This window comes from Coregonus clupeaformis, chromosome 15, assembly GCF_020615455.1.
Source record: "Coregonus clupeaformis isolate EN_2021a chromosome 15, ASM2061545v1, whole genome shotgun sequence".
In the NCBI taxonomy this organism is placed as follows: domain Eukaryota; kingdom Metazoa; phylum Chordata; class Actinopteri; order Salmoniformes; family Salmonidae; genus Coregonus; species Coregonus clupeaformis.
In genome coordinates, this window is record NC_059206.1 from 24642576 (window position 1) to 24668599 (window position 26024).

Here is a 26024-nt window from a genome sequence, read left to right on the forward strand (position 1 = left end):
CTGGTAGAGCACGGCGCTTGTAACGCCAAGGTAGTGGGTTCGATCCCCGGGACCACCCATACACAAAAAATGTATGCACACATGACTGTAAGTCGCTTTGGATAAAAGCGTCTGCTAAATGGCATATTATTATTATTATTATAGGGTCTTATTCAGATTGGTTCCCAATACCCAATAGGGCGGCAGGTAGCTTAGTGGTTAAGAGCGTAGTGCCAGTAACCGAAAGGTCGCTGGTTCTAATCCCCGAGCCGACTAGGTGAAAAATCTGCCGATGTGCCCTTGAGCAAGGCACTTAACCCTAATTGCTCCTGTAAGTCGCTCTGGATAAGAGCGTCTGCTAAATGACTAAATTGTAATACATCATTTGTGGTCCTCTGTAGCTCAATTGGTAGAGTATGGCGCTTGTAACGCCAGGGTAGTGGGTTCGATCACCGGGGCCACCCATACGTAAAAATGTATGCACACATGACTGTAAGTCGCTTTGGATAAAAGTGTCTGCTAAATGGCAAATTATATTATTTACTTTATTCACACCACAGCTATGGCGATAGAAAATCCAGGTAATGGTGCTTCATTACATTTCCTCAACTTTGACCTATAAACACATTAACCAATTGAGGATAGCTATAGTTACCAGCCAGGTCACCCGTGATACAAGTCAGTATTCGACGTCCATCCATGTCTGAGGACGTCGGGAGATTACGTGGAAACCGGCCACTAGGGGCAACAGTGAGCGCCGTTACCTTCAAGTAGGTTTGATAGTCACGTAATTATCTGCCAACCCTTATTCTTCAAATCACAGTCTTATTTTTTATTATTTTTTATTTTTTTATTTTTTTTGGGGGGGGGGGGAATGGATCAGCTTAATATTGCAGATAGATTGTATCTTCTATCAATGTAATTGTCTGCATCACTTCCAATCCCCCTTTGTTTTTTTAAATATATATACTCCCCTTTCAAATCACAGTCTTGGTAAGCATAGGAAAAATTGCTTTGCCTGCCGGCACGAGATGTATAAAGCTTTTCGAATGTCCAGCGTGAACAATGTCCATTGTCAACAAAGTCTTTATTTTCATTCATTTTCACCCATGAAACCTTGAAATAGGCCTACTGCACAGCCTACCTTAAAAATAGCCAATTGTTTTCCTGCTATGATTCAACATAGAAATAAATATGAAAACGGATTAAATAGGACTTCAATATTCCTCTGGGAACGAGAAAAGAGAAAAGCCATGACCTTTGTGATCTTGACACCCCCCATATCTTATACTGTATACGGGTCATTATCCAAAGAGATGCAGGCCTTTTGTCTCTGGTATCACAGATTAACTTTATGTAATGGAATGCAATGTTTCAAAATATCTGAAAAATACATCACTAAGATGTGTTGTTGTTGCATTGGGTAACCATCCATTAACACTGATGAAAGCATTCTGCTGCATGCCAGCTGCATTAATGACAAGGATGCTATCCGTAATTGAACAGGGTGGAAATTCACTGAATTCTGTATACCTGTAAGGACAGGCCGTCCCGCTGTATTCTGCCAGCTAGGTATTCTGCCGTATTCCAAAGTCAACATTCCATTTGCTTTGAAATCTAGAGTGTGTCCCAAATGGCACCCTATTCACTATGGGCCCTGGTCAAAAGTAGTGCACTATATATGGAACAGGGTGCCATTTTGGAAGCAACCATTAAGAGGGAATGTTCCAATCACGCCCTGACACTGAAGACAATCAAGTGTTCGACTCTGTACATCAAACACTTGAAGAGCCCTGTATTGGCTTGTATGTTCAAACATACGTAACAATTACCATAAACTGTGTAGACCTCTTTAGGCTTTCATCAAGACACACGTTTCAGATTTCATCTTTGCGTTGATAACCATATCAGCAATAAACTTTTTCCAGAGCAAATCGTGAAAACATGAATGATGTCCTGAACAATGTTATATGATCCTTTCCCATAGGGTAGCCCAATCTGTTTGTATTTGAGCAGCTGCACGTGGCATTGTACCCGGTGATTCTGGCCTATTGAAGAACATCCCCGGTCCATTAACATCAACGAGTGAGGTCAGATGCATCCGATTGGTGTATTGATCCTGGACAGGACCCAATGAAACCTTCCCTCTGGCTAAAACACAGAGATCCTATTCAATTACTCATTTCCAATTCTATGGGCTAAAACCTCTTAGATCACAGAGATAGCACTGGACCAACGTATCACAGAGATGCCAAAGGGATATTACTACCTTTTTCACAGTATCTTGCCAACCTGGGTCATATTCACTAGACACCAAATGGAAGAAAATGGACCGAAACAGGGAGGAACTACCTGAACATGTCTAATAAGAATCACTTTCTGTAGTTGCAAAACATTTTCCATAGAAAAACAGTTTGGTATGGTGTACTACTGAATACAACCCTGAACCGAACTGCGCTGCTCATATTTTCTTTTCACATTGTAATTTTCAGTCCAGTTCCAGCAACTACACTCAGTGTACACAACTTTAATCCGGTGTGCCTTGCACCTACTACCATACCCCGTTCAAAGGCACTTACATCTTTTTGTCTTGCCCATTCACCCTCTGAATGGCACACATACACAATCCATGTCTCAAGGCTTAAAAATCCTTCTTTAACCTGTCTCCTCTCCTTCATCTACACTGATTGAAGTGGATTTAACAAGTGACATCAATAAAGGATCATAGTTGTCACCTGGATTCACCTGGTCAGTCTATGTCATGGAAAGAGCAGGTGTTCATAATGTTTTGTACACTCAGTGTATAAAGCCATTTGCAATAGCTTTCAGTGACTTCACTATGGATCTTTGCTGTGAAGGTAAAGAGAGACGGAACATACAAAAAGCAGTTTGCTACATTCACAGTTGCACTAGTATGGCTGACAAAGCTAAATATAAAATCAGTGCGTTATGTTCTCATTAATACAAAGGACTAACCTGTGTACCAGTCTGTTTGTTCATTGCTGTTTCTTCATATCTGCAGGGTTGTGTGTGGTTGGTGAAACTATATCGCCACCCGATGGCGATGTGTGGTTAAAGTCAGTCCAAACACAAGTGATTAGATTAGATGACGATGCAATAAACAAACTTTTATACAGCAATTCTTATAAACAAACACTTGTCAAAATAGCTTGATTCCAGTTTCAGCTTAAGATAAAACAGGAGGTTATCTGAAGTTGAGTCCTACATTCTCAACAGTTTACCTGGCTAAGTAAAGCTTAGTATTTTATGAATGTATTTTCTTATCTTGTAAGGCACAAACGAACTGATAAAGTCTGAGTCAGCTAGCTAACAGTGTTTAGTAAACAATACAACACAGTGTTTGAGCTGAGGTTGCATTAGCATACAAAAACAACGGAACAAGTTGTCTCTTGTGGAAGCTACAAGACAAGGAAAACTACTGGTGAATGATATTAAAGGTTCTGCTATGTGGAGTGTGTGTGTGCGCTGTGCATGGTGTGGTGTGGTGTGGTGTGTGTGTGTGTGTGTGTGTGTGTGTGTGTGTGTGTGTGTGTGTGTGTGTGTGTGTGTGTGCGTGCGAGCGCCACACCACAATATCCTGATTGAAGAGTTTTTTTTTTCAAAAGACCTATTCAACCCCTCGTTTTGACACAACATGACGCAGAGAACCCAGAGCCCTTTGTGGTGAAGACTGCAGTTCTTCTACAATTAGTCACAAGCAACAGCCAGCTACAGTTTACAAGACAGAGTGATACACGTGACAGGATGGCCCAAAGAGTTCCTGCACTTAACAGCTTATAAAATGAAAGTGTGTGTGTAGGAGAGAGAGAGAGAGAGAGAGAGATGTGTGTGTGTGTGTGTGTGTGTGTGTGTGTGTGTGTGTGTGTGCGCGTTCATTGCCAAAGCCTTGTCCATGAGGAATTAATGATGCATTCTCATTCATAAGTGCTATGAAGAGGTCTAACCACAACCTGGATAGCTTTGATTAACTGTACTCAATTAACTATTGCAAAGCTACATTACTATTACAACACAGCCGTAAATGGCATCGGATGATTTCTTCTACGTCTGTCCTGTATAAAGATACTACATCTGTAAGAGTGGCATTTTTCTCAACATGCTCCAAACCTTGGTTTGCAGTAAACTTATAAAATGGTAAATGTCAAGTTATAGCTAAATACAATTATTCCTTTTGTTCAGCACTTCAAAAAGATCTGTTTTGAAAATTGTATCAGGTATTTTTTGGTGGATTAAATGACTGAACTAAATATTCTCATGGTATTTCATGAAAAACTTTGATTTTGCATGAATGACTCAGGGGTGAAAGATGTGTGACACCCCAATGAATGCACAATCAAAGGTTCTGAACATAAGACAGGGCATTACAAGTGTTATCAGTTTTGAGTTTTGTACTTACAGTTTTGAAAATATACCACTTCTGAAAAATGCACCAAAGTGCTAAAAAAACAACAACTGTAAAACCCACAGAAAGTTTTTACAGTACACCCGTCACTTAAATTACATAACCAGTATTAGCAATGACACTCACTCTCTTTTTGGTCCAGAGAAGGTGTACATGAAGGTCTCTGTTGGTCCTAATAGTCTCTTCTGTTGGCTTAGCTTTGGTACTAGTTAATATGGCTCCTTGAGGACTCTAGTGAACCTAACCAAGGCTGATAGGTTACACATGCTACTGTAGCGTCAACTCAAGATGAAGGGCTTTCAAATAAACATGAATTTATTAGTACTTCATAGGCTGGCTAATGAAGTATTTGACAGCACATGTAGAATCACTTTAAGGTCAAAGCTGTGGGTCTATGAAGTATCGTTTCAAAGCAGCCAAACATGATTTTAAAGTAGCTCTGATCACAACCAAACATGGTTTTAAAGTAGCTCTGATCACAACCGAACATGGTTTTAAAGGAGCTCTGATCACAACCGAACATGGTTTTAAAGTAGCTCTGATCACAACCGAACATGGTTTCAAAGCAACTCTGATCACAACCGAACATGGTTTCAAAGCAACTCTGATCACAACCGAACATGGTTTCAAAGCAACTCTGATCACAACCGAACATGGTTTCAAAGCAACTCTGATCACAACCGAACATGGTTTCCTTGTTCATTCATACATACATTTTGGTCATTTAACCAAAGCTCTTAATCCTGAGCGACACACAAAGATTCAGGCAGAGCGTCCTGCTAGAAAGTATTGTCTGTTTGATGATGATCAGTGGTCGAACATCTGATAAAGAATCACAAGGCGAGGAAACCTAAGGAAAAGCAAGTGAAAGTACAATTAACTATTCAATAGACTTACAATGATAATGATTCACGGGACTGACCCATGTCAGTGTCTAACCTGCCTACAGTAACAGTCAGAGGGAAACTGATGTCACAGTGTCTAACCTGCCTACAGTAACAGTCAGAGGGAAACTGATGTCAGTGTCTAACCTGCCTACAGTAACAGTCAGAGGGAAACTGATGTCACAGTGTCTAACCTGCTTACTGTAACAGTCAGAGGGAAACTGATGTCACAGTGTCTAACCTGCCTACAGTAACAGTCAGAGGGAAACTGATGTCACAGTGTCTAACCTGCCTACAGTAACAGTCAGAGGGAAACTGATGTCACAGTGTCTAACCTGCCTACAGTAACAGTCGGAGGGAAACTGATGTCACAGTGTCTAACCTGCCTACAGTAACAGTCAGAGGGAAACTGATGTCACAGTGTCTAACCTGCCTACAGTAACAGTCAGAGGGAAACTGATGTCACAGTGTCTAACCTGCCTACAGTAACAGTCGGAGGGAAACTGATGTCACAGTGTCTAACCTGCCTACAGTAACAGTCAGAGGGAAACTGATGTCACAGTGTCTAACCTGCCTACAGTAACAGTCAGAGGGAAACTGATGTCACAGTGTCTAACCTGCCTACAGTAACAGTCAGAGGGAAACTGATGTCACAGTGTCTAACCTGCCTACAGTAACAGTCGGAGGAAACTGATGTCACAGTGTCTAACCTGCCTACAGTAACAGTCAGAGGGAAACTGATGTCACAGTGTCTAACCTGCCTACAGTAACAGTCAGAGGGAAACTGATGTCACAGTGTCTAACCTGCCTACAGTAACAGTCAGGTGGAAACTGATGTCACAGTGTCTAACCTGCCTACAGTAACAGTCAGAGGGAAACTGATGTCACAGTGTCTAACCTGCCTACAGTAACAGTCGGAGGAAACTGATGTCACAGTGTCTAACCTGCCTACAGTAACAGTCAGAGGGAAACTGATGTCACAGTGTCTAACCTGCCTACAGTAACAGTCAGAGGGGAAACTGATGTCACAGTGTCTAACCTGCCTACAGTAACAGTCAGAGGAAACTGATGTCACAGTGTCTAACCTGCCTACAGTAACAGTCAGAGGAAACTGATGTCACAGTGTCTAACCTGCCTACAGTAACAGTCAGAGGGAAACTGATGTCACAGTGTCTAACCTGCCTACAGTAACAGTCAGAGGGAAACTGATGTCACAGTGTCTAACCTGCCTACAGTAACAGTCAGAGGAAACTGATGTCACAGTGTCTAACCTGCCTACAGTAACAGTCAGAGGGGAAACTGATGTCACAGTGTCTAACCTGCCTACAGTAACAGTCAGAGGGAAACTGATGTCACAGTGTCTAACCTGCCTACAGTAACAGTCAGAGGGAAACTGATGTCACAGTGTCTAACCTGCCTACAGTAACAGTCAGAGGGAAACTGATGTCACAGTGTCTAACCTGCCTACAGTAACAGTCGGAGGGAAACTGATGTCACAGTGTCTAACCTGCCTACAGTAACAGTCGGAGGGAAACTGATGTCACAGTGTCTAACCTGCCTACAGTAACAGTCAGGTGGAAACTGATGTCACAGTGTCTAACCTGCCTACAGTAACAGTCAGAGGGAAACTGATGTCACAGTGTCTAACCTGCCTACAGTAACAGTCGGAGGGAAACTGATGTCACAGTGTCTAACCTGCCTACAGTAACAGTCGGAGGGAAACTGATGTCACAGTGTCTAACCTGCCTACAGTAACAGTCAGAGGGAAACTGATGTCACAGTGTCTAACCTGCCTACAGTAACAGTCAGAGGGAAACTGATGTCACAGTGTCTAACCTGCCTACAGTAACAGTCAGAGGGAAACTGATGTCACAGTGTCTAACCTGCCTACAGTAACAGTCGGAGGGAAACTGATGTCACAGTGTCTAACCTGCCTACAGTAACAGTCAGGTGGAAACTGATGTCACAGTGTCTAACCTGCCTACAGTAACAGTCAGAGGGAAACTGATGTCACAGTGTCTAACCTGCCTACAGTAACAGTCAGAGGGAAACTGATGTCAGTGTCTAACCTGCCTACAGTAATAGTCAGAGGGAAACTGATGTCACAGTGTCTAACCTGCCTACAGTAACAGTCAGAGGGAAACTGATGTCACAGTGTCTAACCTGCCTACAGTAACAGTCAGAGGGAAACTGATCAGAGCCCTCCTTGTACCTGAATATGGCTTTCAGTCTCTCTTCTCCCAGCCATTTCCTGCAGAAGCCATAGATGATGATGAGTAGGCCTCCGCCGATGGTCCCAAAGACACCCTCCGTTACAGAGTCACTGAGAGAAGACAACACACTATAAATGCCCATGGATTCTTTTAAATCTCATGTAATTAAACCAAGCAAACATTGTTAATCTGTTGTGATTAACTGTATTTCATTTAATGTTGATTAGCTGGATTAAATGTTGATTAGATGGAACGTTTTCACTTTTCTATGGTGAGGAAAAAACGACGCAATTTTCCGTGTGAGCTGTTCATTTGACGTCACTGCCATTAAACAAGCAACTTTCAGAATTGTTGCGCTTTTGACTCCATCTGATGGAGGTATAAACATGAGAGCAGAGAGCCAATGGATCTGAGGCTGTGGGCTTCATGCTGCATTAGCAGCTGCTGCTTGCTACAAACCATCCTAACTTACTAAGGCTTGATGCTGTTGACTGTTTATGCAATACTGGCTAACTGGCTCAGGAATCATGCTATCTGCTCTCTGTCATTTGCAAGTCATTAGTATTCAGATAAACAACACCCGTCCGTCCGTCTAATCACCCACCCCCCATACACACAAACACACACCCACACACGGCCCGGGTTGACAAGCTGGATGGTACTCCCTATTTGTCAGCCCATCACAAAAAAAGAGATCATGTAAACATGGATTCAACAAAGAGATCAAGTAAACATGGATTCAACAAAGAGAAAATGTAAACATGGATTCAACAAATGTGCAATTGAAGTAGAGTGTGTACGTTTATGAGTGAGTCAGTGCAGTTTCCAATAAGGTGATGTCTTCAGTAACTTCAAGTAAGATTTGTTCTTACAGAATGGTCCAGAGGGTTTTCATGATGCATAACGTAATGCATTGTGACAGATCAAGGTTTGAGAGTTAACACAATATTATTATGTCAAACCGGTATAACTTTCAATAAAACTTAATACACTGACTATAAAGGTGTGTGTTGGTTGGAAAATTGTCAGGAAAATCAATACATAAATGAATTATTGGTCTTCTTATAGAAGGCATTATCACATTACAGTAGGTTAATTGACATTACTGGATTTCTTGAAGACTTGGAGAGGACTAAATCGAGGCGCAAAGAGTACTTCTGACACAGAAGTGTCCTAAGGGGGTTAAGCTTTTTCCGATCAGATCTGAGTCTTGGAGTTTCCCTTTCCTGTTTACTGTTGTGATGCAGTCAGTGAGTTAACCGAGCCTCGTCACGCTCCCGGTCCGCCAGTACAAAGATGGGCCTCCAGCGGTTTAGACAAGGCTACTTTTCCAGGCAAAAGTGAATATATCAATAAAATCCCACTGTTTTGATTTCATGAGAGAGGTTATAAACAAAATGACGCACATCACATATGTACAACACAAGTCATAAGATACATTCTGGTAATTCAATATGGCACAACTAGTGTGGGGAAACATGGAAATAGACCACCTGTGTTTGCCAAGTTTACAAAAGAGATAAAGTTCCACTAGCAACAGTAGGGGCGGCAGGTGGCTTAGTGGTTAAGAGCGTTGTGCCAGTAACTGAAAGGTCGCTGGTTCTAATCCCCGAGCCGACTAGGTGAAAAATCTGTCGATGTGCCCTTGAGCAAGGCACTTAACCCTAATTGCTCCTGTAAGTTGCTCTTATCGAGCGTCTGCTAAATGACTAAAAATGTAAATGTATCAAAACTATACTCCCTCTAGGGATGACAGATTACCAGAACATAAAGTCGGCATGCTGTGGCATCATGGTGCTGTCTGTCCACCTAAACATTAAATCAACTCATTCTTAAATGAAAACAATTAATTTTTTTATACGTTTGTCATGTTGTTAACAGTAAGCTTGCTGGTAAACTCATATCCTCTCAATACTTTATAGACGGTGCAGGCATATCTAAAGTAACCCTCAGCTTGTTATTGGACTGAGAAAAAAAAGTCATATTGTGCCCTCTAGTGGCATAGAGAAATCAATTCAGTATGAACATGTCCCGGTCATGGATGATATAATCAACGGCTACCCTCAATAAAACCCTAATTCAGATCCTTATTCTTGTAATTTGATTGTCTAGCATCCAGAGAGTTACTGTAAGCTTATGTGTTGTTCTGACTTGCATGGCTGTCCAGCATGGTCACCTGGTTGGTGGTGGAGTGGTAGAAGGTGAACCTGAAGGACAACATGTCAAATGGTAGTAGGGGACGACTGGACACACACACACACACACACGACACATCCCCAAACCATTGGCCTTAGAAGTTACTGCAAAGCAAACACTGTCCAAATTGACATGCTAGATCACACTGTCCAAATTGAGTGATAGATCAATATATTGCGCTATAATAACCAAACAGGTTGAAAAAGTGCTGACAGTACTTAGAATATAATTAGAGCAATAAAAGTACTGAGTATCCCCGTCTAGTGTAGATTGATTCTCATTACAAGGTCACTCACCAGCTACAACACTGATGCTCTGTGACTTATAAACTCCCTCTGATTGGTCAAAGCAGGTACATTGGAATGAGTGGGTAACCTCCTCAGTAAGGTTTAGAAAAAGGAAGGAGCCTGAGCTGTGAATAAACAACAAGTAATATCATTTTCATTTGATTACAATCACAGGCAAACATTTTGAAATGTTAACATTACTTATCAAATGGTTAATCGAATTGGTAAGAGGGGAACATAGAAATACATGTTATACATAACCCTAAAGTTCAAAACACAAAACAGTATTAATGCATTTGTAACCCTATAGTTGCTGTCCCTAACCTCCCTAAATCGTAAACATGTCAATTGATTATGCAGATTAAAGACTTTAAAAGCACTTTGTGAGAACTGATGATGTGAAAAGGGCTCTATAAACTTGATCAAAACTGTGGTTAAAGCACATAGAAAAACAAATGCAGCAGAAATTCACAATTGTTTAATCATCTACTGCTGATCAAGTGCTCTTTGAACCTTCACCTTGGCAGAAGAAAGATGTTCACCTCCTGTGCCCCCTCCACAGCCACGAGCAGTGCACACAAGGTAATCAAGCCACCACCACCGTCCCATGTGACCATGACGTCAGGGCCATATGTCACCTCCTCTTTCAGAGTGACTTGATCAATCACAAAAGAGCAGTAGAGAGAAATATAAACAATACGATGATGCACAAAGGATTCAATGGAACCGTGGGAAAATAAATTAGAATATTAATCAGCATATATAATTTAGATAATTATATGTTCATGTACACTGAGTGTACAAAACATTAGGAACACCTTCCTAATATTGAGTTGCATCCCCTTTTGCCCCGAGAACAGCCTCAAACTATCGGGCATGACTCTACAAGGTGTTGAAAGCGTTCCACAGGGATGCTGTCCCATGTTGACTCCAATGCTTTCCACAGTTGTTTCAAGTTGGCTGGATGTCCTTTGGGTGGTGGACCATTGTTGATACACACGGGAAACAGTTGAGCGTGAAAAACACAGCAGCGTTGCAGTTCTTGACACAAACTGGTGCGCATGGCACCGACTACCATACCCCGTTCAAAGGCACTTAAATATTTTGTCTTGCCCATTCACCCTGTGAACGGCACGCACGCGCGCACACACACACACACACACACACACACACACACACACACACACACACACACACACACACACACACACACAAAATCCATGTCTCAAGGCTTGAAAATCCTTCTTTAACCTGTATCCTCCCCTTCATCTGCAATGATTTAAGTGGATTTAACAGGTGACATCAATAAGGGATCATAGCTTTCACCTGGCTAGTCTGTCATGGAAAAAGCAGGTGTTCCTAATCAGTGTATAAGATGCTCAGCTAAGTGTCAGCTATGTGCCATTCCACCTAAATATGTTGAGTTAAAAAGTAAGAAAAATGTGCACAGAACAGGGATCATCAACTAGATTCAGCCACGGGCCGATATTCTTTTCTTGAGTGGCCGGAAACTAATTATAAATAATTTGTAGACTGCAAATTCACCGCAAGTAGCACAAACAGATATTTGACTAAAACAATCATTTTAAACCTTGCTTACATTTGTATAGGATCAAATATAGCTCTATTATGGGTCGGAAGACTAACAGATTTCCAAAATTAAAATCACTTGGAGCTGGTTTGCTGGTGTTTTTAGTTTTTTATGTCCAACAAGAAAATAAAATTAAACGCTCAGAAAACTTGGGGGGACACATAAAATCAGCCGCGTCGGCCTGTAGGCAGCCAGTTGGGGAACCCTGGTATAGAAGGTATTATCAAGTGTACTTACAGTGAAGAGAGCGGTTTAGTAGGGAACTTTACTGTCCGTGTGAAACAGAAGGATGTGAGGTCTGTGGTTAACATGATCTAGAAGTACTGATGCAGAGCTACGCTTCCTGACCTCTTCCTGGCAACCAACATCAGTAAAGGGCTTATAAAAAATATATTCTCTGGTTTGGTAACTTCCTGTTCTATTTTCAGACTCTGGTCGGACTGTAGACGACTCAAAGTTAGTAAAAATTCTATGCATGCAGCACCCGATGCAGCTCCGGTGCGTCATGTGTACCATTGAAATAATCCACTTCCAGCGTAACATAAAGGACTATACAATTCAATTGTGTATGAGGCGTAAGAGTGAAGATCATGCTGGGTTGGTTGAGCTAGTCATTTAACCAAACATCTGAAAATAGCTGTCAATAGTTTGGTTCAATACGGATGTGGTTGAAAATAAAAAGATGTGGTGTCAAATAGGGGAGGTTCTCCCGTCATTTATCATCTTTGCTCATGTCACCCTTTTTACTTCCAATTTCAGGGTTACCTACAGACAAGTATTTTGACACTCAGGACAGGTGTATGACATGTACCTGAACAACCTCCATCAGACAAATACACTGAATTGCAATCATTTTATTCAATAGCCTCCAGAACGGACCTTTTTTTCACATTCATCATACGGTACGTATTATCAATCTTTTCAGTGATGGAACAAACATTGAGTCCAACATTGAAATCTCCACCCCCCCGGCCCCAACAAATAGGGGCCTTGCTACAAAGCCATAAAGCAGTGTTCTTTCTCAAGTCCATTCGGAACATTTGTCCATGTCTTGAAGGGGGCCTGTGAAATGGTGGGAGGACGTCTGAACTCTGCTGCAGGGGGGGAATGTCTCTTTCCTCTCGTGAGAGAGGGTTAGGTGTGCTAGTAGTGAAGTGGGTTATTGATGAAGGCTGCTTTAGGCATCGTCGTCCGAGGTGTCGCTGCTGCTGGTCTCCGTCTCCTCCGTGGTGTCGGTGGCCATTTTGAGGTTGCTGGTCTTCCACACGGCCAGGGAGTCGATGGGAGGGCCGTTCTTCAGGAAGCTGTTTCTCCTCAGACCGTTCTTCTGCAGCTGGAGAGGGAAGAAGACAATTGGGCGGGGTGAGGGACTGATTTCAGAAGCAATTAACTTGGAAATGGCTGTCAAAAAGCCTACAGAGAGCTGGAGTGAGAACAAATATGAACAAATTAAGTTCAAGTTATTGTCACATGTACAATTACAGTGCAGCAATCGATATCAAAATAGTATAACTAATAAAAAATTAAACTATAATTGAGATATGTGTGTGTGTGTGTGTGTATATATATATATATATATATATATATATATATATATATATATATATATATATACACACACACACACACACACACACATATATACATACACAGTACAGTCAAAAGTTTGGACACACCTACTCATTCAAGGGTTTTTCTTTATTTTTATTATTTTCTACATTGTAGAATAATAGTGAAGACATCGAAACTATATATATATATATTTTTTTTTTTGAATGAAAAATGAAACTATGAAATAATGTAGTAACCAAAAAAAGTGTTAAACAAAGATTATTTAAATAGCCACCCTTTGCCTTGATGACAGCTTTGCACACTCTTGGCATTCTCTCAACCAGCTTCATGAGGTAGTCACCTGGAATGCATTTCAATTAACAGGTGTGCCTTCTTAAAAGTTAATTAGTGTAATTTCTTTCCTCCTTAATGCATTTGAGCCAATCAGTTGTTTTGTGACAAGGTAGGGAGGGGGGTATATAGAAGATACCAATAGGGCTAAAATACCAAGTCCATTTTATGGCAAGAACAGCTCAAATAAGCAAAGAGAAACAACAGTCTATCATTACTTTATGACATGAAGGTTAGAATATAGGGAAAGTTTCAAGAACTTTGAAAGTTTCTTCAAGTGCAGTCGCAAAAACCATCAAGCTCTATGATGAAACTGGCTCTCATGAGGACCGCCACAGGAATGGAAGACCCAAAGTTACCTCTGCTGCAGAGGATAAGTTCATTAGAGTTACCAGCCTCAGAAATTGAAGCCCAAATAAATGCTTCAGAGGTCAAGTAACAGACACATCTCAACATCAACTGTTCAGAGGAGACTGCGTGAATCAGGCCTTCATGGTCGAATTGCTGCAAAGAAACCACTACTAAACGGACACCAATAATAAGAAGAGACCTGCTTGGGCCAAGAAACACGAGCAATGGACATTGAGTCCAATTTGGAGATTTTTGGTTCAAACCGCTGTGTCTTTTTGAGACGCGGTGTGGGTGAATGGATGATCTCTGTATGTGTAGTTCCCACCGTAAAGCATGGAGGAGGTGGTGTTATGGTGTGGGGGTGCTTTGCTGGTGACCCACTGTGATTTATTTAGAATTCAAGGCACACTTAACCAGAATGGCTACGACAGCATTCTGCAGTGATACGCCATCCCATCTGGTTTGGGCTTAGTGGGACTATCATTTGTTTTTCAACAGGACAATGACCCAACACACCTCCAGGCTGTGTAAGGGCTATTTTACCAAGAAGGAGAGTGATGCATCAGATGACCTGACCTCCACAATCCCCCGATCTCAACCCAATTGAGATGGTTTGGGATGAGTCGGACGGCAGAGTGAAGGAAAAGCAGCCAACAAGTGCTCCGCACATGTGGGAACTCCTTCAAGACTGTTGGAAAAGCATTCCAGGTGAAGCTGGTTGAGAGAATGCCAAGAGTGTGCAAAGCTGTCATTAAGGCAAAGGGTGGTTATTTGAAGAATCTCAAATATAAATTTGTTTAACACTTTTTTGGTTACTACATGATTCCATATGTGTTATTTCATAGTTTTGATGTGTTCACTATTATTTACCAATGTAAAAAATAGTAAAAATAAAGAAAAACCCTTGAATGAGTAGGTGTGTCCAAACTTTTGACAGGTACTGTATATAGTATATATAAAGAAAGAAAACATGAGAAATAAGAGAGGAAGCTATATACAGGGTCATTGCCAATACCCAATTTCTAATGTGCAGGGATACTGGAGTATTGAGGTAGATGTGTACATGTAGGTAGGGATTAGGAGAAAGTGACTGGTAGCAGGATAAATAATAATAATAGTAAACAGTACGGCAGCAACATGAGTGGTGAGTGTGTGTGGTGGTGAGTGTGAGTGTGTGTGTGTGTGTGTGTGTTGTGAGTGAGTGTGTTGGTGTAAATGTGTGGGTGTTAGTGACAGTTTAGGCAACTAGGCTTGAAAGGCAGTGAATTTCTAGAAATGTAATTATGGTTATTGTAAACTATAATGATTTGTTTGACAAGGGCACGTCACACGTGACAGAGTAATGAGTGTTTTATGACAGACTGGAGTTCAGGAACACAGGCGTCGTAATAGAACAGTACTATGACGGGAGTAGAGAATACCGCTCTATGAAGGGAGTGGAGAATACCGCTCTATAAAGGGAGTAGAGAATACCGCTCTATGAAGGGAGTAGAGAATACTGCAGTATGAAGGGAGTAGAGAATACTGCAGTATGAATGGGTGGATGAGTAACTACCTGTTCACTGATGGCCTGGAACTCCTTCATCTCATCCTCTGTCAGAGGGGCACACGTCTCGTCGTTTTCACTTTCCTCCTGCCAACCCATCTCTTTCAATAACCTGGGGAGGGATGAGATTCACTTTTAGGATTTCTATCAATTGTGCCTCTACAATTATAAGCCAGACAAAAGAGAAACACATTTCACCACACCCACTTGCTCTGTTGCTCCTCCACAACAACACTACTAGCAGGGCCTAAAACTTTTTTTTGTCTACCAGCCACTGTGGTAGGAAGATTTTACAAATCTACCAGCCACTCAGATATTTGACCAAGCAAAAGTTGTTGTTGCCAGAATTACACCAACAAAACAGAAAAAAAAAAACAGATAAGCATGCTTTGTAATGTTTCTAAAACAATAAAATGTATTACTAGTAATAAGTAACGTGGTATATTGTTTAATTTAAATTATTATTTTTTAAACCAAAATGAGAAACGTTTGAGAAACAGATGAGAAACATTTTTACCTGCCCCTTTAAGGGCAGGAGGTTACCGTGGTAATGTGACTGGAGTCATGTTTGGTGCCTGAGACAGAGAGACTAACTAGTAGCCACGTTGTCTTCTCTTCCCTAACAGTTGAAACTCAAACATTGAAAAACAACCTAGCTTGTGAACAAAACAATTTAAATAGCCAAGAAACAAGGACAAAGTCTCAGTAGACTTTCGGTTCAAGTAAATTAGACCAACTTATGCCTGTGCACAGCGCGTCTAAAAATGTATCTTTCACTCAGCACTTCATGTGCGCACAGCCAGGCAGTGTTGCTGCGCGAGGTGAGATAGGCTATAGGATTCATAGTTCTATGACTTTGTGCGATTCATTTACCAGCTGTGAAACAAAATGGCAGAAATACTTTGAAAACAGCTACTGAAGCAGTTGTTTTAACAGAAATTAGATCATACTTCACTATTTTTCTTCACAAATGCGAGTTAAATGCTCGTACTGTGGAGCCCTCTCCACCTGCCAACGAGGCTGGTGAAATAGACATCTTACCATCCAATGCCAAAATCTACCCGCACTTGGCGGGTGTTAATTTTAGGCCCTGCCTACTTGCCCCAACCAATTCAGTATTTGCAGATCTGAAGGGACCGGATATGTGTGATGTGTGATGCATGTGTGCAACAAGTGAATTTACTGAGCTTCAAAATCTGAGATACTTTCAGATGATTTGGACGTAATGCTAATATCGGTCCCATGACTTGAACAGGGTTTGTGCCACAAATGTTAAAACCTTAGCATGTGGAAACAGTGCTAGGGAAACTAAACCAAACAATGGCTTGCTGTCATACATTGTCCATTGACTGCTTATAGGGTAAGGAAACCAATGTAATTTTGTAATTTAAGTGAACTATCCCTTTAATAACATCTATCTGGTTGCTTCAGATCCACAAACTCCTAACAGTAAATAGGAGCTAACCGGTATCATTGGGACGTTCAACTCTGACGTCACCCCATTGATATTGAAATTTAAAATGATTAAGGTTAGGGTTAAGGTTTAGGGTAGGGACGTCCCAAGGATTCCAGATAGCACTAACCCAAGTGTAACTGTTGTCAGAACGTCCAGTGTTTACCTATGCTCTGCCTCCAAAGAGCTGGACAGCACCTCCTGCTGGGGGAGGGTGGAGGAACGCAGCACCTGCTGCCTCATTCTTAGTGTGGTCGTGTTGCCGTTCTCCTGAGAGACACTTCGCTCGCACCGGTTACGGTTCTCGTCCCCGCAGCCCACATTGCTGTTCTGTGGATGGAAACCATCGTCATCCTGAGGGGTGAGAGGGCGAAGGTCAAGGCTGTGTCATATCACACAACTTCTCATTGAAATAACCATTTAAAAATGATAGAATGATGGGTGGGCGACTGTTGTCAAGAAAGTGTAAAGGCATGAAAGACAGCGTTACGAAGTGTTCCAACAACTACTTCCTTGTATGCTGGCTATTCAAAGTGATGTACTCCCGAGTGGCGCAGTGGTCTAAGGCACTGCATCGCAGTGCTAGCTGTGCCACTAGAGATCCTGGTTCGAATTCAGGCTCTGTTGTAGGTCGGCCGCGACCGGGAGACCCATGGGGCGGCACACAATTGGCCCAGCGTCGTCCAGGGTAGGGGAGGGAATGGCCGGCAGGGGATGTAGCTCAGTTGGTAGAGCATGGCGTTTGCAACGCCAGGGTTGTGGGTTCGATAAAATAATGTATGCGCTAACTGTAAGTCGCTCTGGATAAGAGCGTCTGCTAAATGACTAAAATGTAAATGTAAATGTAATGTCAGTGAATTTGGTTTGATACACCTTCAAACACACTTTTCTGTACATTTCTTGAGGGGGAAAAGTAGTTTCTCTCTGGGTGACACACACACCTTGCAGTGGTGATGGAGGTCCTCCTCGTCCACCATGTCCTTTTTGAGGGCTTTGAGGAAGGTGCTCTTGCGGTCTGAGCGTGTCATGCGTGTCAGACGCATCATGAGCCGCGGCTGACTGCCCTTGTCCACCGGGGACGACGAGCTGGAGCGACTCGCCTGGGAAACACAGCAATTAGTCAATCATTCCAATGTACATTCCTAACGATCATTTCTTCCCTCTAGCCTATATCAATCAATAAGTCAGTCAATAGAAACAAAACATCAAACATTCATTCATATATAATTATAACCGTTCAAAAGTTTGGGATCACTTAGAAATGTCCTTGTTTTCGAAAGAAAATCATTTTTTTTGCCCATTAAAATAACATCAAATTGATCAGAAATACAGTGTAGACATTGTTAATGTTGTAAATGGAAACGGCTGATTTTTAATGGAACATCTACATAGGCGTACAGAGGCCCATTATCAGCAACCATCAGTCCTGTGTTCCAATGGCACGTTGTGTTTGCTAATCCAAGTTTATCATTTTAAAAGGCTAATTGATAATTAGAAAACCCTTTTGCAATTATGTTAGCACAGCTGAAAACTGTTGTGCTGATTAAAGAAGCAATAAAACTGCCCTTCTTGAGACTAGTTGAGTATCTGGAGCATCAGCAATTGTGGGTTCGATTACAGCCTCAAAATGAGCAGAAACAAATAACTTTCTTCTGAAACTCAGTCTATTCTTGTTGTAGAAATGAAGGTTATTCCATGCGAGAAATTGTCAAGAAACTGAAGATCTCGTACAACGCTGTGTACTACTCCCTTCACAGAACAGCGCAAACTGACTCTAACCAGAATGGAAAGAGGAGTGGGAGGCCCTGGTGCACAACTGAGCAAGAGGACAAATACATTAGAGTGTCTAGTTTGAGAAACAGACACCTCACAGGTCCTCAACTGGCAGCTTCATTAAATAGTACCTGCGAAACACCAGTCTCAACGTCAACAGTGAAGAGGCGACTCCAGGATGCTGACCTTCTAGGCAGAGTTACAAAGAAAAAGCCATATCTCAGACTGGCCCAAAAAAAGAAAAGATTAAGATGGGCAAAATAACAGACACTAGACAGAGGAAGATTGGAAAAAAGTGTTATAGACAGACGAATCGAAGTTTGAGGTGTTCGGATCACAAAGAACATTTGTGAGACGCAGACCAAATGAAAAGATGCTGGAGGAGTGCTTGATGCCATCTGTCAAGCATGGTGGAGGCAATGTGATGGTCTGGGGGTGCTTTGGTGGTGATAAAGTGGGAGATTTGTACAGGGTAAAAGGGATCTTGAAGAAGGAAGGCTATCACTCCATTTTGCAACGCCATGCCATACCCTGTGGACGGCACTTGATTGGAGCCAATTTCCTCCTACAACAGGACAATGACCCAAAGCACAGCTACAAACTATGCAATAACTATTTAGGGAAGAAGCAGTCAGCTGGTATTCTGTCTATAATGGAGTGGCCAGCACAGTCACCGGATCTCAACCCTATTGAGCTGTTGTGGGAGCAGCTTGACCATATGGTACGTAAGAAGTGCCCATCAAGCCAATCCAACTTGTGGGAGGTGCTTCAGGAAGCATGGGGTGAAATCTCTTCAGATGACCTCAACAAATTGACAACTAGGGCCCCGTGTAGCTCAGTTGGTAGAGCATGGCGTTTGCAACGCCAGGGTTGTGGGTTCGATTCCCACGGGGGGCCAGTATGAAAAATGTATGCACTCTAACTGTAAGTCGCTCTGGATAAGAGCATCTGCTAAAATGACTAAATAAATAAATAAACTAGAATGCCAAAGGTCTGCAAGGCTGTAATTGCTGCAAATGGAAGATTCTTTGACGAAAGCAAATTTTGAAGGACACAATCATTATTTCTAACCTTGTCAATGACTACATTTCCTATGCATTTTGCTATATTTCCTATTCAAACTCAATTTATGTATGTTTTCATGGAAAACAAGGACATTTCTAAGTGACCACAAACTTTTTAACGGTAGTGTATATCTTTTAAAAAAAGAGCATATCAATCATTGGTTAATTTGTTTCTTCAATCAATACTAAAAAACTGCGTGCATGTGCTTTTTACAAAGCCAACTGAGAATGAAACAGCAACTGGTCTGACAGGACTGAATAGCTGACAGGGATACAGAAGAAAGCACACCTTTCACACCGTCTACAATCCTGGCCTTTCAGATCAGGAAGGAAAAGTCAAAAGGAGACAAGGACATGACAATCTCACCTTGACTGGAAGACTGACAGATTTGGGGATGGGGCCCTTGTAGAGGGAGGGGCCAGTGCCGTTGCGGGAAGGGGCTTGTGGTTGTTGAGGCGTGGACGCGCAGGTCTGTGCTGGTGTGGGCTCCTCCCTGGAGACGCGTTTGATTACCATCATTTTAGAGGCCCTGGATTGAGGGTTGGGCGGGTGTTCTAAACAGACGGAGCAGGATGAAACACCACAGCTTTTCAATTTGCCTCAAAATGTAAAAGCCTCACTATAAAAAAAACCCACAAAGGTACAGTTATCATAATAATAGATGAATTAAAAGGCGCAATATGCAGAGAACGCACCGCCATTTGCTGGTTGCTAAAATTCTAATAGTTCATTTTGTGTGACAAAACAAGCAGTTTAGAGAATCATTCTACCATTTAAACCGCTGTGACATCTCTCTTCAATAACCAAAAATATTGTATCTTCAGCTGGAGTACAAAACAAAAAGTAAAGTACGCGAAAACAAAAAAACTTAAGAATGGAGAGCATAAAAATTGCACACATAGAACATATCTACCGCTTCTTAGACTTGCTTTCAATGAGAATGACAGATCTATAACTTACATTTCTCTGTGAATTTAGTCAGGGTCGCACAAAAAGTTACATATTGTAGCTTTAAATATGTATTAATCCTATTTGTTCCAAAAGGGCAACCAAAGGAGACAACTGCATAAAAGTCAAATGAAGTTGGAGAATGGAGAGAATAGATTGGGAGCTCACCCCATACTCCAGTGGCAACAGCTTTGTCACGGTTGACCTCCCGGTCCGCATCAGGATGGAGTGATGGCTGAAAGAAAAACAACAGGCATCTTACTACACAAGCAAGTTGTGTAGGATAAATCTGACACGTGGCAAAAACAAAGAGTTTTTTAAACAATATGACAAAATTCCCAATCCATATCCATATGTTTGGAAGACACTAGCATAATATTAAATACTAGATGAGGAATTTAGGGAAGACAGATTGAGGAGTGTTTCCTAAAGGGGAGTTGGGGTGAGCTAAACCAATATGTAATGGCTGATTGTATTTGCGTGAGATTGTGTGATGACTTCAAACTGGTTTTGTTTAGGATTATTTGAAGGGTCATAAGAAAAAAGCCTAGGGATGGTCACAGCTCCATAGGGCTTCCTTACTACACCACTCACAAAGTCTTCCGCTTGAAACTGTTTGCGTCTGTCCCCGTCGTCCCTGTGGCCTTGCTGGCCCTTCGGCTGGCCTTTGCTCTTGGAGCGAGGCGAGGGTCCACCTTGCTGGAGGGGAGCGCGGGAGCTGGAGCCCTCGCTGCCGTTCCGGACTCTCCATCCGTTCCTCTCTTTCCTGGAGTAGCCTCCTGTGAAACAGACAACTTGACTTTACCACAGAGTATAGAGCAGGGTTCCCCAACTGGCTGTGATTTTTTTATTGTTGGACACAAAAGACTAAAAACATCTTATCAGCTCCAAGTGATTTTAATTTTGGAAATCTGTTCCAAAATATTCCGACACATAATAGAGAGATACATGTGATCGTATACAAATGGAAGCAAGGTTTGAAATGATTATGTTTCAGTCAAATATATTTTCTGTTTGGGCTACTTGTGGTCAATTTACAGTCTACAAATGATTTATAATTATGTTCCGTCCCCCTGACCATCCAATCAAGAAAATAATAATAATAATAATAATAAAGTGTCCCACGGCTGAATCTAGTCCCTCTATCGCAGAGACAGACACATGGATGAATAGGTAGATGAAGAATAGATTGTTAGATGGGTAGACAGCCAGACAAGCAAGCGGTTAACTGAGAGGCACAGAGTCAAACCAGCTCTTGATTTGTTCATTCTCACTAACATTAATAGATGTTCTAACCCAGTTCCGTACCCCCAGTGCGTCCGTTGACAGACTCTGAGTCGTCTGATGAGTTGTGGCGTCTGCGACTCACATCCCCGTGGTTGTCCAGACATTTGGCAGGAGACTGGAAAGACTTGTCATAGACCTGAGAGGGCTAACACACATGGACAGACTGTCAGGCTAACGAATCCTCCGGACAACAACCATCACATGTTATGTTCGGTGTGTGTCTGACATGAACAGAAGACGTGTTTCTTCACAAGGGGACAGGCAGTATATCTTGTACACACACAGGACTGGACAAGGGCTACACACAAACACACTGAAAGTACAAACACAAAGGTACCTTGGCTGATGAGGGTGCTGTGGGAAAGTTAAGCCAGGCTGGAGTGAAGTCATGCTGCGCCATTTAGGTTTGCGTCTCCAGTGAGGTGGGCAAGACATCAACACATCATTTCTCCAGCCCCTGAATAAGAGAGAGAGGAGAGAGATAAAGAGAGGGTGAGAAAGAGGCACTGTGGAATTTGAGAGAGATACTGTAGTAACTGAGCCAACTCCAGGATTTATGACAGTGTGTTTATGGGCATTAGGCCCAACGACTTCTCAATTGAATTCACTTTCAAGTGGCAAACTACAAACCAACCTATACAATGCAAGGGGACTGAATGGAGTTTTTCCTGCTCCAGTCCCTTTAGCTTCCCATTAGGCATAGCAGACAGCAGATATTACATTCATGTGGCAGTGAGTTGCATCCAACCCTTGCATGACATGAAAGAGTCCAATGGAAGTTTAAAGCTGATGCAACAGAGAGCTATTCATCATCACAGGGCCCGACTGATGAAGATCGGATGGACCATGACAGTGTCACGTCTAGGGTTGCACAAATCGAGGTTCTTTCAATAAATTCCCTGGTTTTCCCAAAATCCCGGTTGGAGGATTTCTGTAATGAGGAGGGAATAAGAAGGAAATCTAGAATCTTCCAACCAGGATATGATTTCTGGAAAACCAGGGAATTTAGCAACCCTAGTTACATCAGGAGGTTAACAAAATGGTTCTCTCAGGGTTGGTCATCAGTTAGTAGTCTCACAAATACACAGTTGTGAATGGAAACGTCAAATACTAGAAAAGGAAGCATGGCTTGTACTACTGGCTGTCAAAATGACAATTCAAACATACACCTGGGACGTTGTGTGAGAAAGAACCTTGTACTATCTTCCTCTGGGCATGCGTGTCTACTATATGAGATGCATCCTGCTATCGGAAAACAATGCTTTGTTCAAATATGTCAAGAGCCCTTCATTATCTCAGTGGACCAGACTGAGAATAGGTTTTTATCCAGTGCCACACACAGATCAACATAATCATTGTGACAAGAGACCAAAGCATAGAAGGGACCTCTATGTGAGATTAAGAAATATTCATTAACTGCTTCCAACTGTGAGGCATTTTAATCCCTCCAAAACACTGGGAAGTCTGTGGCGGCATTTGATTTCAACAGCCAGACAGTGTTTGAACTATTAACACGACCGTCTAGTCAGATAACAAGAGGTCACAGTCGAGATTCAACCAGCAGCATTTTGTTCCTCTCACTACAGACCTATGTGAGCATTGCATAACTGTTTCCAATTGCTTACTAGCTCACAAGCACAACATTTGAGATGTTAAACCTGCAGTCGATCAACAATACTAATTCTACATGTTGATGGATAGGTGACAAAAGAGGAAAAAACAAATATCAACATTGTTTACTACCTTGGCTTGATGTCTAACAATGCAAATATCAAGACATTCTTGTTGTTGCAAGACATTTGGGTGCAATAAATTCAAAGTCATACAAACCAGCTACGGAGGACTGAGCAGAGGCGTCTGCTGCGCTGTAATCCCAAAATTCTCCCAGTGTTTTTGTTCTCACAATTAGTTATCCAGTTAGTCTGCTCCCCACATGTATCGTGCAGATAGGGTCAATTACAAAATGTTGAAGTTGATATTCCCAACTAACTTTCCATTTCTGCCATGTAATTCCAGTTCCCAGAATGATTAAGTCCTTCAGAGATGTTGAAGGAAATCCAACGAAGTTCTCGCCCAATTTTACAAAAGAGACATTGGGGTGGATTTACTAAGATCCCTTTAGGAAGGATTCAGTGATTTTGTTGGGGTTTTAACTGCCCAGATACCATTAACTCATATTTGTTTAAATCAGGCGTTAACATTTTTGTGTGATCACATATTGCCAAAAGTAAAGTTAGCTAGCTAACTGTAACTTTCAATAATGATTCATTTTTTGAGAAACATGGAAAAATTGGAAGAGGAGACTAAATCCGGTCAGTGCCTTATGTAAGTTCACATAATATCACAAAGTCTCAAATAAAATGCTAAATGAAATAGTTATTCTGTAATTCCACAAAACCAGTCCACATGTTCAGATGCTGTTTATCCCATTCAATGCAACTCGGACGTTGAGCCAACAGTAGAAAGTCACGTCTCTCTTCTTTGATGATTGGGATATCCTACAAAGTGAGGCTGTTCAGTGTTCACCTGTATTCCAAAAGAGAAAGAATGAAAGCAATATAGTTTGCTAAGACTGCGTTAAACGATACATAAGGCTGATTGCTAGTTAAGGGCAAAAGTTAGCAGGCTAGAAAGTCACGTTAGCTGTACTTGTACCTTTGACAGTTACAGCTAGCGTAACGTGACCTAGTTGGCATTATATTGAGTGTGTAGAATATATCACAGATAAGAGAGGAAACCTAAGGGTTAGTTAAAAGTATATTTGACTATAGCCTGTGTTAAATTTGCGATTTGGTCACATGGCTGTGTTATTCACTCTACAGTCAATACCTTTTAAACACCACCAGCTAACGTACACAAGTTAGCTGCTGTTACTAGCTAGCTAGCTCACTCAACTCTTGAAATGTCAGCTAGCTAACTTAGCTAGTTGACCAGGTAGTTTGCCAAACGAGCTAATGCTATTCCCTGTTCTTGATACGTTCAGTGAGCCATTCCGCAATACTTACCTTTCAATTATGTCAAAGCTCTTCCTATAACTTCGCTAGTTAGCTACATTGCAGATAGTGACTCCTTCATGTGGTTCAACAAACACAAGCTGACGTTAGCTAGCGTCGTTAGCTTTTAGGTAGCTTGCAGAATCAGTCAGTCACAGCTTACTCGCTCGTGCCCCCTTAAGCAGTTGTCATTCGCTTTTTTGTTGTTTCGTAACACTAGGTCAAGACGCTGATATGTATGTATAAACCTTTTCACACTGACCATCTCATTAACTTGTTAAAGTGTTTGCAAATTCCTCGCTTATTTTTTAATTTTTGCCGCTTTTGCCTGTCTCCTTCCCAAAATGGCGCTGATACATCAATGTTTGACGAGAATCTCGTCAAACATTAACGTGAATAACCCCCCGCCCCCCTTTTTTTCTAAGCGTGTGGGGTGGGGGGCTTCTTCTTCAGTGGGGTTTATCGGCGGTTGGCATCCAACGTTATGGTGCATTACCGCCACCTACTGTACTGGAGTGTGGCCCAGAGACAGGGAGAAACTAAATCCTACCTGCCAGCCCCGTTTCTCTTAAAAAAAGATAACAAAATATTTCAGACTATATCTAATGACGTTCTACTCAGTATACTCTTTAAACTAATTTCCTGTATCCCCTTCTCCCTCATACTAGATCTCATCCTCTCTCTTTCTCTCTGATACTGCCCACACTGTAGCAATACATGCTCTACGGTCTCTGTTTCCTGGCAATAATCACACTTTCCTGTTGGATGCTTTCCTATCACCCTTAATCTTGTAAAAATAGCCTCCTCTCTTCTGTCCCTTCCTGCCGTCCTCCCCTCCCCGACTTTCCTCTGTACTTGAAATAAATGCCTGCCCTTATTATCTCTATTCCACTGCTCCTGCCATCTCTGCACCATCACTGTCCATATCAGGCTTTTTCCCTCTGCCTTGCTCATTGAAACTACAACATCAACATCCCCACTACTAAGTGCTTGTTTAGCCAGTACATCAACTGCCTCATTCCCCTCCACCCCCACATGGGCTGTGACCCAAGTAAATCTTATCTGTATACCCATCTGTCTAATCCTGCCATGGGTTTGTAGCACCTCATAAAGCAGGTCTTGTCTGCTATGTG

At 41.9% G+C, this 26024-nt stretch overlaps 1 protein-coding gene across 2 annotated transcripts; it reads right to left on the reverse strand.

Annotated features, from left to right (window-relative positions):
* Positions 1-12412: 12412 nt before the first annotated feature.
* On the reverse strand, positions 12413-25260 carry LOC121581993 (vasculin). Of its 2 annotated transcripts, none has more exons than XM_045225068.1 (11): positions 24904-25260; positions 23729-24424; positions 22236-22355; positions 21920-22043; positions 21206-21390; positions 20780-20846; positions 20030-20217; positions 17767-17925; positions 16992-17179; positions 15382-15484; positions 12413-12906 (listed from the first exon to the last, which is right to left on the reverse strand). In XM_045225068.1, the coding sequence occupies exons 3-11, from the start codon at positions 22296-22298 to the stop codon at positions 12751-12753; spliced, it is 1233 nt and encodes a 410-aa protein (XP_045081003.1). In that variant the 5' UTR covers positions 22299-22355; positions 23729-24424; positions 24904-25260; the 3' UTR covers positions 12413-12750. The 2 variants fall into 2 exon arrangements, with proteins under 2 accessions (XP_045081003.1, XP_041753412.2); XM_041897478.2 differs by having other exon boundaries at positions 21908-22043.
* Positions 25261-26024: the final 764 nt, after the last annotated feature.

Bases quoted from the DNA above. Each gene is read 5' to 3' on its own strand.
- LOC121581993 (XM_041897478.2), bottom strand. From the start codon at position 22,298: ATGGCGCAGCATGACTTCACTCCAGCCTGGCTTAACTTTCCCACAGCA. The intron at 20,218-20,779 runs GTGAGCTCCCAA...CCGTCTGTTTAG, and splicing joins TGTTGCCACTGGAGTATGGG to AACACCCGCCCAACCCTCAA. The intron at 17,180-17,766 runs GTGTGTGTGTCA...CTCACCCCTCAG, and splicing joins ACCTCCATCACCACTGCAAG to GATGACGATGGTTTCCATCC.